Consider the following 15,366-nt stretch of genomic DNA (forward strand, 5'->3'; position numbering starts at 1 on the left):
CTGCCCTCCAGCCTGAGCTACAGAGTGAGACACCTTACTAAAAAAAATACCACAAAAAAACAAAAACAAGCAAGTTATGTGCTTCCAAAACACCATGGTACCACAACTCTGGGATAGACAATCCCATTCCAACATTGCAAAAGAGAGAAATGGGAAGGAAGGAAGGGGCATCAGCTCCTAAACAAGTCCAGAACGTATCAAGGCAAATTCTATTGCATATTAAAACTCAAGAATAATCTTCTTTAGTTTGATGGTTTGCCCTCTAGATCTGCATGGGCATGGCAGCATCACTCTCATGGCTGGAGATGGGGAGAGGAGACTTCCTTAAATGGCTCTCTACAAAGGCACTACGCACTTGGCTCTCTGTAAGGGCTCTGTCCACAGCTCTGTTGGGTGGTGGTCCTGCCCTTTGAAACTGAAATGGAGGCGACCCTGCTCCCGAAGTCAATGCACTCTGGACCTCTAGTGGGAATGGAAGCCCTGATGATATCTGAATCACCCTCATGGTCCTTCTTCCTTTTACTTGAAGGAAAGCATGTGTTCACAGCTGGATAGCATTGTGGTCCCATCCTATAAAATCCAAGAAGTGTGACAGCTTTTCTTCATTCCATCCCACTTTCTCTATCTCCTTAAATTCCAATTGGCAGTAATTCTGCTAGTATAATTCCATCTTTATTTCTGGCTTCTGTTGAGATAACTAATTAAGTTCATGAGTTATACCCTCAATGTCTATCAACTGGTTTTTCAGCTATAGCCTAGTGTTCTCCTCAGAACAGTCTTGCTCATTTTCTGCAATATGGACAGAAATCTTTGATTTTTCTTCTATTCAAACATTCCCTTTCACATTTTACTATATGCAGACAAGAGGAATCAAGTTACTTCTTCAAAGTTTTGCTTAGAACTCTCCTCAGCTAAATATCTCATTTCATCACTCACAATTTCTACCTTCTGCAAAATAGCGAACACAGTTCAGACAAGCTCCTTGCCACTTTGTAACAAGAATCGTCTTCCCTCCAGTTTCCAACCTTCCTCATTTCCATCTGAGACCTCACCAGAATCACCCTTAATATCCATATTTCTAGCACATATAGCATAAGTCTTCCAGCTCAAAAACTAGTTCATTTTAAGGCATTTGTTCCAGCAGCACCCCACTTCTCAGAACCAAAATTTTAGTCTGAAATATCTGCCTTAACAAAATACTGCAGACAGGGTGGCTTAACCAACAGAAATTTATCTTCTCAGTTACAGAGGTTGGAAGTCTGAGATTAATGTGCCATCGTGGTTGGGTTCTGGTGAGGGCTTTCTTCCTGACTTGCAGACAGCTTCTTTCTTGCCCTCACATGATTGGGAGAGAGAGAATCTCTTTTTCTTCTTTTTGTAATAAGGCCACTAATCCCATCTGAAGGCTACACCGTTATGACCTAATCTAACCCTAGTTACTTCCCAAGAGCTTCATCTCCAAATACCATCGTATTGAGGGTTGGGGATTCAATTCAGGAATTTTGGGGGGATACATTTGGTCCATTAACAGGTTGTATATTCTCAAGGTCTCAGTGATGGATGCAATCAGTGATTCCTCTAAGACCAAAAAGTTGAAGACCTGACTTTAGGAGCTTGTTATCCCACAGAACTAAGAAATTGGTTATCTCAAGTCATTGTCCAGATACTGCAGCTCTCCTCTCCTTTTTGGAGTCATTCTTTCTGCTTCTGTCAATTGCCCTCTTGTTTGTTCCTATAACACACCATCATGATTTGTGCATTAAAAATGCCATCTCCCAAGTAAATTGACCTATTCACTTACAAGCACAATTGTTAGAAGTTGGGGCTATTTCATCGTGGTCCAATGGCTTTATCTCGCTCAAGAAATCAAAGACGGGTGATTCTAAAGTAAATGAAGGAGGATCTCACAATTGTATCTGTTTCACTGACTCCACAGGGTCCATTTCACACCCAAACATTCATTAGTTCATTGTTCACACGCCTGCCTTTCCTGCAGAAATCACTGTAGCACTATTTCTTAAGCATATTCAAATTTGGATGATTTAGTCAAATTAATGGGAAAAGACCACTCTTCAGAGCCAAATGTGTAAGTAGTCCATAGGCAGCTTCAGATCTTACCTGTTTTTATGTCCTGATGGACATTTTTCCAGTTTCTAAATAAATCTGAAGAAGTAGATATGCTACTCATGATTATATAGGAAAACAGAGATCATTATACCATTTACTTAAAAGTAGAAAGGTATCTACTGTTTCCCACTTCACCCTCAATTTTTTCTCCCCAACAAATTTGCTCACTTTCTGTGGCTGTTAGCCCTTTGCTAGCCCCTTCTGCGGTTCAGAGCAATTGTGCCCTGCCCTCATCTTTTATAACACATCTAGCAAAACAAAAGCTGAATAGTGAGTTCAAACAAACAAACAACTATTATTTTTCAAACGTGCCTAGGATTGTATTTATCACATATCTAAAAGCGGTATTCTTGTTTGCCTGGAAAGAATTTTGCTAAGAAAATTGTTTCTCTTCTTCCCATATTATTTTACCTTTATGATAATTCCTGCTGATCTGATATGTTAACATTGACAAATTCATTTTTCTAAAGCAGATATGACCTTTTCTGTTAAGAAAAGAAAAGTACTGCTGCTCCCCAGTCTCTCTCTCCCTCCCTCCCTCCCTCTCTCTCTCTCTCTCTCTCACACACACACACACACACACACACACACACACACCCCTTTCATAAGCCTTATCTGCCCCTCCTACTACCCCCAACAAACTTCAGATGCTTCAGCTTGGCATTCTTCAGAATTAGGTTAACGTTTCAGATTTTGCTTTCATGTGAATATTTCTGACCCTTTTTGAACTCATTTTGGCCTCTTAGAACTTTTTCCTCTTCTCAACGCATCTCTTCATCTTTTTAACCTCTTGTTTCTTTGCCTATGAAGATGATTTCCAAGGTAAACCTTGCTCTTCTTTAAAAATCACTCTTCTTAAGATGGGAAATCACTAAATGAAGTTTTAATAAAGGATAGATCTTCATTGCAGGCCTTTTCAAATTCTTTATAGCCACTGTATTTTGGTCATTTCTAAGAAAGAATACACTAGTAAACTATTCCAGTTTGTGTTGGGGAGCTTTTTCTAGATCTCTTCATATTCAAATTCTATTCATACTTTTATCACAAAATAGCACTTTCTCTAAAGAAACATTCTCTGATCTTCCTAGCTAAAGTGATCCGAATCGCTTCCAAACATTTATTTACTTTATCTCTCCTGTGAATTTTCAGAATCAAAGCTTATTAGAAAATATGGAAAACCACAAAAATGAAAGCAAAAATCAGCTGTGGTCTCTAAGGCAAAGAACACTTCCAGTTAGGAAATTAAACTCCCTTTTACTTTTAAACCCACCTTAGCAGTTTGTTGCATTCACTTCAACTTATTTCTGTTCTCATAAGGATACTCTATCTTCAGACAGATAGATACAGATAGATTTTTTGTTTTAGCAAAACTAGAATTATGTTTTCCCTTGTTGAGTCTTTTTTTCTTTTTCTTTTTCATTTCATAAGATAAAATATACAGCTTCCTAGATGAGAATACCTAAATTTTTCTTTTTAAGGATTAAATCTATAGGTATATAAATTTTTATGTTTCATCTCTTGTATATTATTAGGTTGTCAATTCATTAAAGGTAAAGTATATATTGTGTATAAGTTAGTATTATTCACAGTATTTAACTTTTTTTAGAGTGTGAGAGAGAAAGAAAGAGAGTCCTGTTCTGTCCCCCAGGCTGGAGTGCAATGGTGCAATCTCGGCTCACTGCAACCTCCCCCTCCTCTGCCCAATCAACTCTCCCACCTGAGCCTCCCAAGAACCCGGGACTACAGGCACATGCCATCATGCCTGGAAAATTTTTGTATTTTTTATAGAGATGGGTCCTCACCATGTTGGCCAGGCTGGTCTTGAACTCCTGGGCTCAAGCAATCCATCTGCCCACCCCCCGCTCTGCCGCCACGGCAAAAGTGGTGTGATTACAGGTGCAAGCCACCACACCTGGTCATGGTATTTAAATTTTAATAGGTACGTCATACATGTGTATTGAATGAATGGAGGAACAAATAACTACAAATCACTTAGACACCTTCTAGGAAAAAAAATCACCAACTACGCTACCTGCAATTATGTTTCAAAATATAGCTAATCCCAAAAAAAAGGAAATAACATTTAATTACAAGCAGCAACACAACTGAACCACGAGGAAGAGTGCTAAACAACAATTTCTTCCACATTTACAAATCTTTCTTTGAGAAAAATATATGCCTTAAAGAGAAAATGTGCTCAAAAACATCCTCATCATTTCTGAGTTTGGTTTCAGTGTTAATGAATGTGGCCCTTAACTATTAATCTGTTTTGTCATCCCTCTGACTCCTTGCTATCTCATTGCAGTTGCAAAGGAAAAGGTCCACATCTTTTATAGTTTCATATCATCCAAAAGTATGAACTTAGAATAGGTATGTACATACTTTTGTACTCATTGTACATTCTTAGCTGCAACTTTTTACCTTTGCACTTCTGAAATACAACGATAATCACAACACATCATTTGTTCTCATATAACATTTCATTCTTTCCACTTTGTTTATTCCCTATATGCTCACTGTTAGTTTAGATGCTGCCTTAGGCTTGTTTAATATATACTGTGATTGCATACTGTAATTTTTCTCAAGCTTTATTTAAATGTGTGTGTGTATACAGTCTATATAATAAATTTACATGCTTTCTCAAGTAGACTCTAGGCCCCACCAACATAGAAACCATATGCATCTAGGCATGGGCAAGGACTTCATGACTGAAACACCAAAAGCAATGGCAACAAAGCCAAAATAGACAAATGGATCTAATTAAACTTACGAGCTTCTGCACAGCAAAAGAAACTATCAATAGAGTGAACCAGCAATCAGTAGAATGGGAAAAAATTTTTGCAATCTACCCTTCTAACAAAGGGCTAATATCCAGAATCTCCAGAGAACTTAAACAAATTTACAAGAAAAAAAAAAAAAAAAAAACAACCCCATCAAAAGGGGGGAAAAGGATATGAACAGACACTTTTCAAAAGAAGACATTTATGTAGCCAACAAACATATGAAAAAAAGTTCATCATCACCAGTCATTAGAGAAATCCAAATCAAAACTACATTGAGAGACCATCTCACACCAGTTAGAATGGCGATCATTAAATATCAGGAGACAACAGACACTGGAGAGGATGTGGAGAAATGGGAATGCTTTTACACTGTCAGTGGGAGTATAAATTAGTTCAGCCATGTGGAAGACGGTGTGGCAATTCCTCAAGGATCTAGAAATAGAAATACCATTTGACCCAGCAATCCCATTACTGAGTATATACACAAAGGATTATAAATCATTCTATTATAAAGACACATACACATGCACATGTATGTTTATTGCAGCACTGTTCACAATAGCAAAGACTTGGAACCAACCCAAATGCTCAGCAATGATAGACTGGATAAAGAAAATGTGGCACATATATACCATGGAGTACTATGCAGCCATAAAAAGAATGAGGTCAAGTCCTTTGCAGGGACATGGATGAAACTGAAAACCATCATTCTCAGCAAACTGACACAAGAACAGAAAACAAAACACCGCATGTTTTCACTCATAAGTGGGTGTTGAACAATGAGTACACATGGACACAGGGAGGGGAACATCACACATGGGGGGCTAGGGGTGAGCGGCTAGAGGAGGAATAGCAGGGGGTGGGGGGATTGGGGAGGGATAGCATTAGGAGAAATACCTAATATGGATGACAGGGTGATGGATGCAGCAACCACCACCATGGCATATATGTGCCTATGTAACAAACCTGCTCAATCTGCACATGTACCCCAGAACCTAAAGTATAATAATAATTTTTTAAAAAAGAAACTATGTGTGTCTTATTCTTTATTGTACCCTCAATGCCTAAAAAAGGTGCTGGAACATGGTAGGCATTCAGTAAATAATTGGTAAATGAATAAATATATGATTCTGGTAGTTGATAAAGTGAATTTTTAAATTTAGAACTGTAAATGTAAATTAATGAATAAGATAAAGACAATGTGATTATTTTTAAATAAACCAACAGGTCATGGAGATTTTAAAAATTAAATTCAGTCATATGGCCTTATAAAGTAAATGGAGAAAAACAGACACACTTAAACCAGTTGCTTGTGGCATTCATCAGTTATAAAATCATTTTATTTTCTAGGTGGCCAAGAAACAGTAGGTTGAGAAGCAGCAATGAATTACAATCAATAAGAGACATCAAAAAAAGAAAAAACACATGTGCCTACACATATTAGCTTAGAAGCTTGAGTATACTAAGCCTAATCTGATTCTTAATGATAACCACGGTCTGAATCAGATGGAGTAACCCATAGTTCCCTTTGGCTACTAAATTATCAGTAAACATTGATAATGAAGATAAAGCATCTAGCATTCCTTTACTGATACTGAGCTAAGGAGTTATTTCTACTATATCATTACCAAGACATATGATTAAGCTATGGTCCTTTATTTAGTCTTGATGGGGAAAATATGGCAGTTGTTTTTAGACATTACTTAAAAAGAAAAAAAAATATTTGACTTAATCTCCCTTTCAAGCATCACCTCCTGGCACTTCATGGTTCCGTGAATAACTGACATTGACTTACCATGTGTAAAGTTAAATCTTTCTTCCCATCACCTTTCTTGAGGACTCATTTTGCTGTTCACTAGTCACTCACATTTACATATGCCCATTTATACCTTTGTGTCAGTATGATAAAAGCATCTCTCCTGTATTGTGTCTAATAATATTAGCCACTCTGTTGAAAAACTTACATCTATTATCTCCTTTAATTTTCCTAGCAATCTCATAAGGCAGTTAATTTTACAGTTGAAGTAACAAGCTCAGAAATTGAGTGGCCAAGTTTAGCACCCAAATCCTTTTGACTTCAGAGCTCAAACACTTGATTATTTTTTATTACCTCTTAATACTGATTTACTACAGGGAAAAGTTTAAACCCTTTCATTTCTCTGTATTTAGTTTATTCATTATCATTTATTAAATTGCTTGAAAGGATCAGGCATGTGATCAATGTGTACATCCATATTAACTGTGCTGTGGTTAATCTAATGCGAAAATTTTATTCATTGAATAAACATGTATTGTACACCTACTAAGTGCTAGGTATCATGAACAAGAATGATGTAATCTCTGGCTTTGAGTAGTTTACAGTTCACATAAACGATATGCAATGCCAGTGTTGGCGAGTTCCCTACAAAATAAATCAACATAGATAATGGCTGCCCTCTAGTGTAGAGCTGTGAAAACTACAACGAATCCACAGTTTTCTTTCGTTTAATTTCTTTTCTTCTTAAATTACTTTTCTCCAAAGTTAAAACTGTAGAAGAACCTGGTTCTTCCCAATAAAGTTTTTAAAACCTTTTGCCTCATCATAAAATTCTCCACTCCACCATACTCTGTGGAACCAGGGACTCATAGCATTTGTGGGACTGGGGTTGATGTTTTCTGAGTAGTTTTCTGTCCTGAGCTTCCTCATTATGTTGCAAACTAGTGAAAGGGATGGGATGGTAAAATTCTGGGTCTCCTTGCAATCAACTCTTACATAATTTTTTGGCTTCCATTTATTGAGGACTTGTCCAGTATTTTGTTAAATACTTACCTAAATTACCTTATTAAACAATTTCAAAACAGCATCTCAGAGGCTGACACAGCCCGCTCAAATATTTTGTTTGGCTCAGTGGAGTGTTTAACTTTCAAAATTATGATATTTTATAAGTAGCCATAAGTTTCTAGCAGCTCTTTAAGAAAAAGTAGGTGGTCTGGCCACACAGGACCACCTACACCTATGGCAGCAAAACAGCTGGACAGGGTTAGAAATATCTTATTGGCTGAAAGTTTAGCTTGGAAACATTTGCAAACTTTTTTTTTCTTTTTCCATATAAAAATAAAGACTTTCACTTCTTTTCTCCCTTAAGAGACCATATCATATTCGCTCCAGTACTTCCAGCAAGGAAATTGTACACATGTTTGAGACAGCTATTGTAACTTACCCTTCTGCTTGGTCACAAGAAATGGTGTCACTTCTTAAAAAGGTAAGAAGGAAGACCGCATGTCAAAAGGAACAGACAAAAGAAAGCATGCTCTCTGATTTAAGTTTAGAAGTTAGTATACAAGATTGGGAACAGTCATGATAATATACATTTCTAGAGTGTATTTTCTAGCTGTTAGCTTTCAAATACATGGCTTCATTAAGTCAACTCAGAAGTCCCCTTGGATGCCCCAAAGCCGTCTCAAACTCAATGAACCTCTTAATCTTTGTCTTTCCTGAATTTCTTCTCAGGAAATTCTCTCAGTGACTGGCTTCTCTATCCAAATCTACTCATGCCAGCCAGAAGCAAGGACTCATTTAACATCTGCATATTCAACTCATCACCACGTTCTGAAATTTTGTATTTTAAGTATTAAAATATTTCACTTCTCTCTGTCCTCACTCCTATTTCCCCAATCCAACTGCCACAAGTCTAGCCTTATAGCTGGTTTGCCTCCATACATTTTTACCACTCCATTCTATTCCCCACTCAGCCCCATAGTGGTTTGTTAAAGGACAGTCCTGGTGTTTTCCTTGTTCTTGGAATAAAGATTTAAATCATTTTATGGTACAAAAGCTCAAAGTACTTCTCAAGCCTTGTTTTGGACTTTTGGACTCTTGTCCTACCTTTACACATAAACTGCTTTGACCTTTTTCTTCCTCTTTTCTTTCTTTCCCCCTTCTTCACTTTTACATACCAGTCTTCCTCTCACCACAGGGCCTTTGCACATGCTAGTTCATGTTCCTGAAACATTGTCTCCAGTCCTAGTTCCTCCAGTTCCTCCTTGAGAGCAGTACTACCAAATATGTTTCACTGGTTCTAGTCCATGAATTGTTTTACAGGTCTATTATAAGTAAAGAAATTGAGAGAAGCATTTAGAAACTTTTATAGCAATTGGACACTGCTGTAGCATCTAAATACATGATCAGTGCACTTGTCTTATTGAAGAGGGTCCAAGCTTGCTTGAGTCATGTTGAACTCAAGTCACAAGGTGTCTATGTGGGGTGCTGCATACTGATTTCAGTGGGTTGGAAATTGAAACAGACAAAAGCAAACAAAAATAACTGGACCTTCTATATAGTTTCGGGAAGCACAGCTTTAGCTCTTAGCTCAGATATCACCTTCTTGGTTTTCAGTTCAAAACTACGACCAGCATTTTTGTGATCCTTGGGTTACTTGGCATTTTTCACTTAGCTTCATAGGGTAGGGACCATGTCTCAGGTGTCTACCACGGTATTCTCAGCATCTAACACAGAGCCTGAGAAGTGAAATTTGACGAGTATTTGAATAAATGAGGTCCATAGCTTTCATCAGATTTTCAAGGTACCCTTATTCATCAAAAAGATGAAGAACAATTATAGTAGGAGCTCAGTAGTGTGTACTGAGTGATGACACAAAACAAGAATGAGGAGCCCAAGAGGAATGGGCTTGGATTCTTTTTTTTTTTTCAGGGAGAAAATTATACGGGTTGTGGCTGGTAACGGAGAATCGCTTTTGAGGCTAAGGAGCCATCAAGTCATCATTTGTGTCACTTGTTTTTGGAGTCTAGTTCCCTATTTTGGAATAGGGACATTGTCATCAGTAACGTCAAAGATGTAGAATGGGGTATCATTTTCCATAAGCAAATTCTGCTTAGTTCCAGGACAGCCTTGCTTCACTCCATGAATCACGCCCTGAGGTTTTATGGTTGTCATCTCCAGCAGCATTCTCAAGTGGGACTGACATTGCCTATTTGAGCCGTACAATTGGTGTGATGTTGGCTCAGGAATGGTTAAGGGGGCAAAAACCTTTTATCCCAATTAGCAAAATCTAGAACACTAACAGTTACCTTAGTTATACCTTATCTATGCCAGCCGCAATGTATTTTAGTTAGTTGTAAAAACAGCTAACTTCTTAGTACGAAATGAGTTTCACTTGTGAAAATGTATCAACATTTGTCACCATAGGTTTTCTTCCAGGCACTTGATATAAAGCCTCCCACTAATCCTGACTGCAATCTTATAAAATGGATTATTATCCTTTTTTTTCTCACATATGAGTAAACTAAGATTTAGGGAACAAATTTGCCCTTAGTAAGTAGAGCAGTCAAGAATCAAAGATACATTTGACTTCGTAGGACCAGCTATTTTTACTCATCACATTGCAGAATCCTACATACTGTTCATTCTAACTATATATCATCTACATTGTTTATGGGATTAGGGATGGGGGCACCGCCTTTTTTCCTTCAGTCCTACACTTAAAAACTTTTAAAGGGAATTTATATGGTTTTCTTGTCCTTCTAACCTTTTTTATGACCTTGATGCTTGTATTTTTTGGCAGCTACTTGAACCTAATCCAGACCAACGATTTTCTCATTTGTCTGATGTCCAGAACTTCCCATATATGAATGATATAAACTGGGATGCAGTTTTTCAGAAGAGGCTCATTCCAGGTTTCATTCCTAATGTGAGTCAATCATCACAAACCCGTAATAACTCCCATTCAGTGCACATTACTCTGTATGCCAGTTTCACACATTGTCTCATTAGATAATCACACCGGTGTTATAAGAGACATAAGAGAGCCCAATTCCCATTTTATAGATGAGAAAATTGAGACACACACACGGTAAGTTTGTCACCAAAGGTCACAAAGCTAGCAAGTAGTCAAGCTGGGATTCTAATCAAGGTGTATTTGCAACTGCAGTTCTAGCTTTCAACCACTTTTTATGGCATGTTTTTATGGAAAGGAAGTCCTAGTTCTCCAAAGGGTCATTCTCATGAATCTGCTGATTTTTTTTTTAAGTTTTCTTTGATTCTAAAGATACAGAAGTTTGTGTCCCTGGAGATCTGTGAGTCAAAGAATTGAAAATTGTTTGAGTTGGGGTGAGGAACTTATTTTACCTTTTGCTCCTCCTCCTTTGTTCTATCTCAGGGATTTATATTTGCAAGAACTAATAACCAAAGACACATAATTCCCATTGGATGGGTACTCAACCAATGGACTATGGTCTACAGCATTCTGCTGGTAAGAGCCAGAATCCAGAAGCTTAGGCCAACAGTCCCAAGTGAGGCCTCTAGCTCCTTCTCTCTGCTTAGAACTGGAATTTTGAGTTCAGTTGTAGGTATATTGGGCAGAGTAAGAGGCTTCTAAGGGGCCTGTAGAACGAATGCAGTTTTCCATTTTGGCTGTTCATGGCAGCTCAGGACTGTAATCCCAATACTTTGGGAGGCCAATGCAGGAGGATCAGGGGTTCAAGATCAGCCTAGGCAACATGGCAAGACTGTGTATCTACAAAAAAAAAAAAAAAGAAAATTAGCCAGGCGTGGTGGTACTTGCATGTGGTCTCAGCTACCTAGCAGGCTGAGGTAGGAAGATCACTTGAGTCCAGGAGTTTGAGGCTGTATGAGCAGTGATTGTGCCACTGCACCCTAGCCTGGGTAACAAAGTGAAACCCTGTCTCAGAAAAAAAAAAAAAAAAAAAAAAGTTTCTATTCTTAAGCCCAAGTGAGGCATTTGCTGTGGAAATGTGAGAGTGTGATCCTTCAAGTACAAACAGCAGTTGGAGTGCTCCAATGAAAGGGTCAGGAGAAAGTGCAAAGTAAGAGAAAGGAGAAAGCAGTGTGGTGGAATTGTACCTTATGGAGCAGAGGGAGGGTAAGTCCATGTTCTTACCTCTCCACTTTGCAGGGTTCAGCAGGGGCAACTTGTACCATATTGACACATGACACGATAAAGGTCTAGGCACCACCAACTCTTGCTTCCTCTCCTCCTTCCATGTGCTGCGTCCCTGCAGTTAGCCATCAGTGCCGGCTCAAAGAGTTCTACGTTATGCTTCCCTGACTTTAGTGTGAGTCAGGATCATCTGGGGAACTTACTAAAGTGCACGTTCTTGGACCTCACATTCTGAAATCCTGGTTTGGGAAACTGAACAAGCAACTTAGGTGATTCTGGTCTACATCTTTATTAGAACACACTTTGGGAAACATAACCCAAAAGCTTCCACTTAATAATTGTAAGTTGGCTTTCATTTTACTCACTGAGGGCTAATTGAGTTTAGAAAAACAAACAAAGAATATGAAAAAGGATATTTGCAATAAATGATGTAAAACTTAGACTGGGAACATGGCAAGAATGTGTATCTTATTATTTATGAACTGCTTATTATTTACGAACTGAACTGCTTCGTTAAGACTGTTATTTTCCATATTAGGTCTGGTTTGTTTTTTAGAATGATACAGGAATCTGATGATTGAGCCAACTGTCTTTCTTGCAGAAAGGCAGGCTGAATTGTGATCCTACCTTTGAACTTGAGGAAATGATTTTGGAGTCCAAACCTCTTCACAAGAAAAAAAAGCGTCTGGCAAAGAAGGAGAAGGAGATGAGGAAATGCAATTCCTCTCAGGTAAATAGGAACCCAAAGTCAGGGTCATGGGCATCCCCATGATGGCTGCAATATCTTTGAGAGCTTCCAGTGGGAGGTCACTTCAGCACCCTGCTTTTGCTGCTTAGTGGAACAGGAGAAGTTGAACACCCAGGCTTATAAAAGGACAGACCAGAGCTGCCCTGAGGATCCTAGCAGCAACGTTTTACTGGTAGGCTTTCCCTCTAGAGCTCTGCCATTAACTTGACTCAGTTATTTTTCTCTTCCAGTTCTCAATTCAAAATTTACAAGTTCCTGGGGGAGGGACTTTTGGCCAAGCCTAGGTCAGGATATGGTTCATAAAATTATGTTAAAGGGGCAGGTTTCAAAGTACACACATGGCTGCTTTGAGGAGTTGCTGGAAGCAGCCAACTAAAGATGGTGTCTATTCTTTGCCCCAAGTAGAATTTTATGATATCAAGCCTCACAGAAGAGTGTCTGTTCACAGGAACGATGGAATTCTAACATGGTGGAGCACTATTGCTGGATTTCAGGCTGAGTTAAATTAATTTTGTAACTAAGTATATTGTTCTCTGTCAGAGTCAGAGCTCAGATTTCAGCGCAGTAACTTGCAAGCACTCAGTAGGATTTTATACTCACATGTGGCTCTATGAATTATAATCATGATGAAGTAATAAATATTCACTTTGCCTCTGAAGGTCATCTACCCATCCACATGACCATTCATCCATTCTTTCATCATCCATCCATCCATTCATTTAGGCTACTATTATTTAGTAACTATTATCTGCCAGGTCCTGTGCTAAACAATGGAGTAAGAAATGATAGTGATATAATTTCTGTACTCCATGCTGTCCCTTTTCTCAAAGATTGTGTAGTCTTCTGGTAAAGATGGCTCTGCAAAAAAATAAGTATCCTCCATGTCCTTAATTTCTCTAGTTGTCAGGGGCTACTAGATATTTCAATGGACAATTAACCAAAGTTCACATCTGGGTCCTGTTTGACCACAGAACTGGACTCTTGCCAGATTCCCTTCATGAACTGTTTTCTAGGACCTCCAAGGAATGCTTAACTCATCTCGCATGTTGCTTGTCACTGAACTGTCTTCTTCCCAGTGGTCTGTTCTTCATGATCATGTCATAACCAGCCCACTTCTCCAGACTCGCTCCTTCCTTTGACTCAGCAAAACTCAGCTCAAGCTGGGTACAGGCCTCTCTGATAACAGGACCTAATGTGTAGTAAAAACCAAGAGATCATTTTTACTATACATTTTTAAAATTTTAGAAATAACTGAGCGATTTGGGAATAACTTTTGACCACGTCTACCATGCCCAACATGATCTGCCCATCTTTGTACTATCCCGCTCTGACCCTCACTTAAAACCCTCTAACCACGCAGGCCCTGCAAACGTCTCACTCCCAAGCATTGAACTTTTTGTTCTTCAGGGCCCTTGCTCTTCTCTGGTCCTGAAATGTTCTTCTCTTGCATCTTCCCATAGGGGGCATTCTCTCATTCTTTGTACCTTAAATGTCACCTTCTCATTTCTGTTGTTGAATTATAGTATTTTTTTTTTACATATTCTGGATATTGGACCCTTATCAGATACATGAACTGTAAATATTTCCTCACTTATTCATTCTGTGAAGCCAGTGTTACCCTGATTCCCAACTGGACAAAGACATCACAAAAATGGTAATTTCAAGCTGATATCTCTTATGAATATAGATGCAAAAATCCTTAACATACTAGCAAGGTGTTCAGCTGGCTTTTGACTTAAGATGTTTCTTCTTTTTTAGTATCAGTGTTTACAGCTATAAAGTTTCTTCTGAGCACTGCCTTCACTCATCCCATTAGTTTTGGGATGTTGTGTTTTGTTTTTAATTCGTCTCTAAGTATATTCTGATATCTCATGTGATTTCTTTATTTGACTCATTATTTAAGAGTGTTATTTAATTTCCACATATTTGTGAATTTTCCAGTTTTCCTTCTGTTATTAATTCCTACCTTCGTTTCAATGATTGAGAACTGTTTTGTGGTTTCCTTTAACTTTGAGCATATTCAAGACAATTATTTTAAAATCTTACTCTAGAAAGCTCAGTGTTTGGGCTTCTGTAGGGACAATTTCTATCCATTGATTTAAATGGTGATACTTTTCTGTTTCTTTGTGTGACCTGTGGTTTTTTTTTTGTTTTTTTGTTTTTTTGGTTTTTTTTTTTGCTGCTGCTGTTGAAAAGTTAACATTTGAAAATTACAACGTGGTAACTCTGGAAATCAGATTCCTCCTCTCTTCATGGTTTGCTATTTTTGATTGTTGAAGGCTGTAGTAGTCCATTTTTTAGTGACTTCTCCAAAAACTTTTTGCAAAGATTGTCTTCTTTGTTGTGTCATCACTGAAGTCTCTGTTACTTTAGCTTTTGCTCAACTAATGTTTTGACTGAGATTTACACCAGGAACATTTTTAAGTTGTTTTTCTTTTTTTTTTTTTTTTTTTTGAGATGGAGTTTCGCTCTTGTTACCCAGGCTGGAGTGCAATGGTGCAATCTCGGCTCACCGCAACCTCCGCCTCCTGGGTCCAGGCAATTCTCCTGCCTCAGCCTCCTGAGTAGCTGGGATTACAGGCACCATGCCCAGCTAATTTTTTGTATTTTTAGTAGAGACGGGGTTTCACCATGTTGACCAAGATGGTCTCGATCTCCTGACCTCGTGATCCACCTGCCTCGGCCTCCCAAAGTGCTGGGATTACAGGCTTGAGCCACCGCACCCAGCTAAGTTGTTTTTCTTTTCTTAACTTAGTATTCACTTGGTTCCAGTAAACCTTTGACTGCTACCTGGAGTTTTGACAAAAGTGGT

The 15,366-nt window shown here is 38.4% G+C and overlaps 1 protein-coding gene across 1 annotated transcript in view; it reads left to right on the forward strand.

Moving 5' to 3' along the window:
- STK32A (serine/threonine kinase 32A) overlaps nt 1-15,366 on the forward strand; it is a 146,780-nt gene that overhangs the window by 121,738 nt on the left and 9,676 nt on the right. The window contains exons 9-11 of the mRNA XM_008987313.5: nt 8,036-8,152; nt 10,472-10,597; nt 12,408-12,536. Coding sequence (XP_008985561.2) covers nt 8,036-8,152; nt 10,472-10,597; nt 12,408-12,536 — 372 coding nt within the window. The remainder of the gene's footprint in view (nt 1-8,035; nt 8,153-10,471; nt 10,598-12,407; nt 12,537-15,366) is intronic.

Source organism: Callithrix jacchus, chromosome 2 (genome assembly GCF_049354715.1).
Source record: "Callithrix jacchus isolate 240 chromosome 2, calJac240_pri, whole genome shotgun sequence".
In the NCBI taxonomy this organism is placed as follows: domain Eukaryota; kingdom Metazoa; phylum Chordata; class Mammalia; order Primates; family Cebidae; genus Callithrix; species Callithrix jacchus.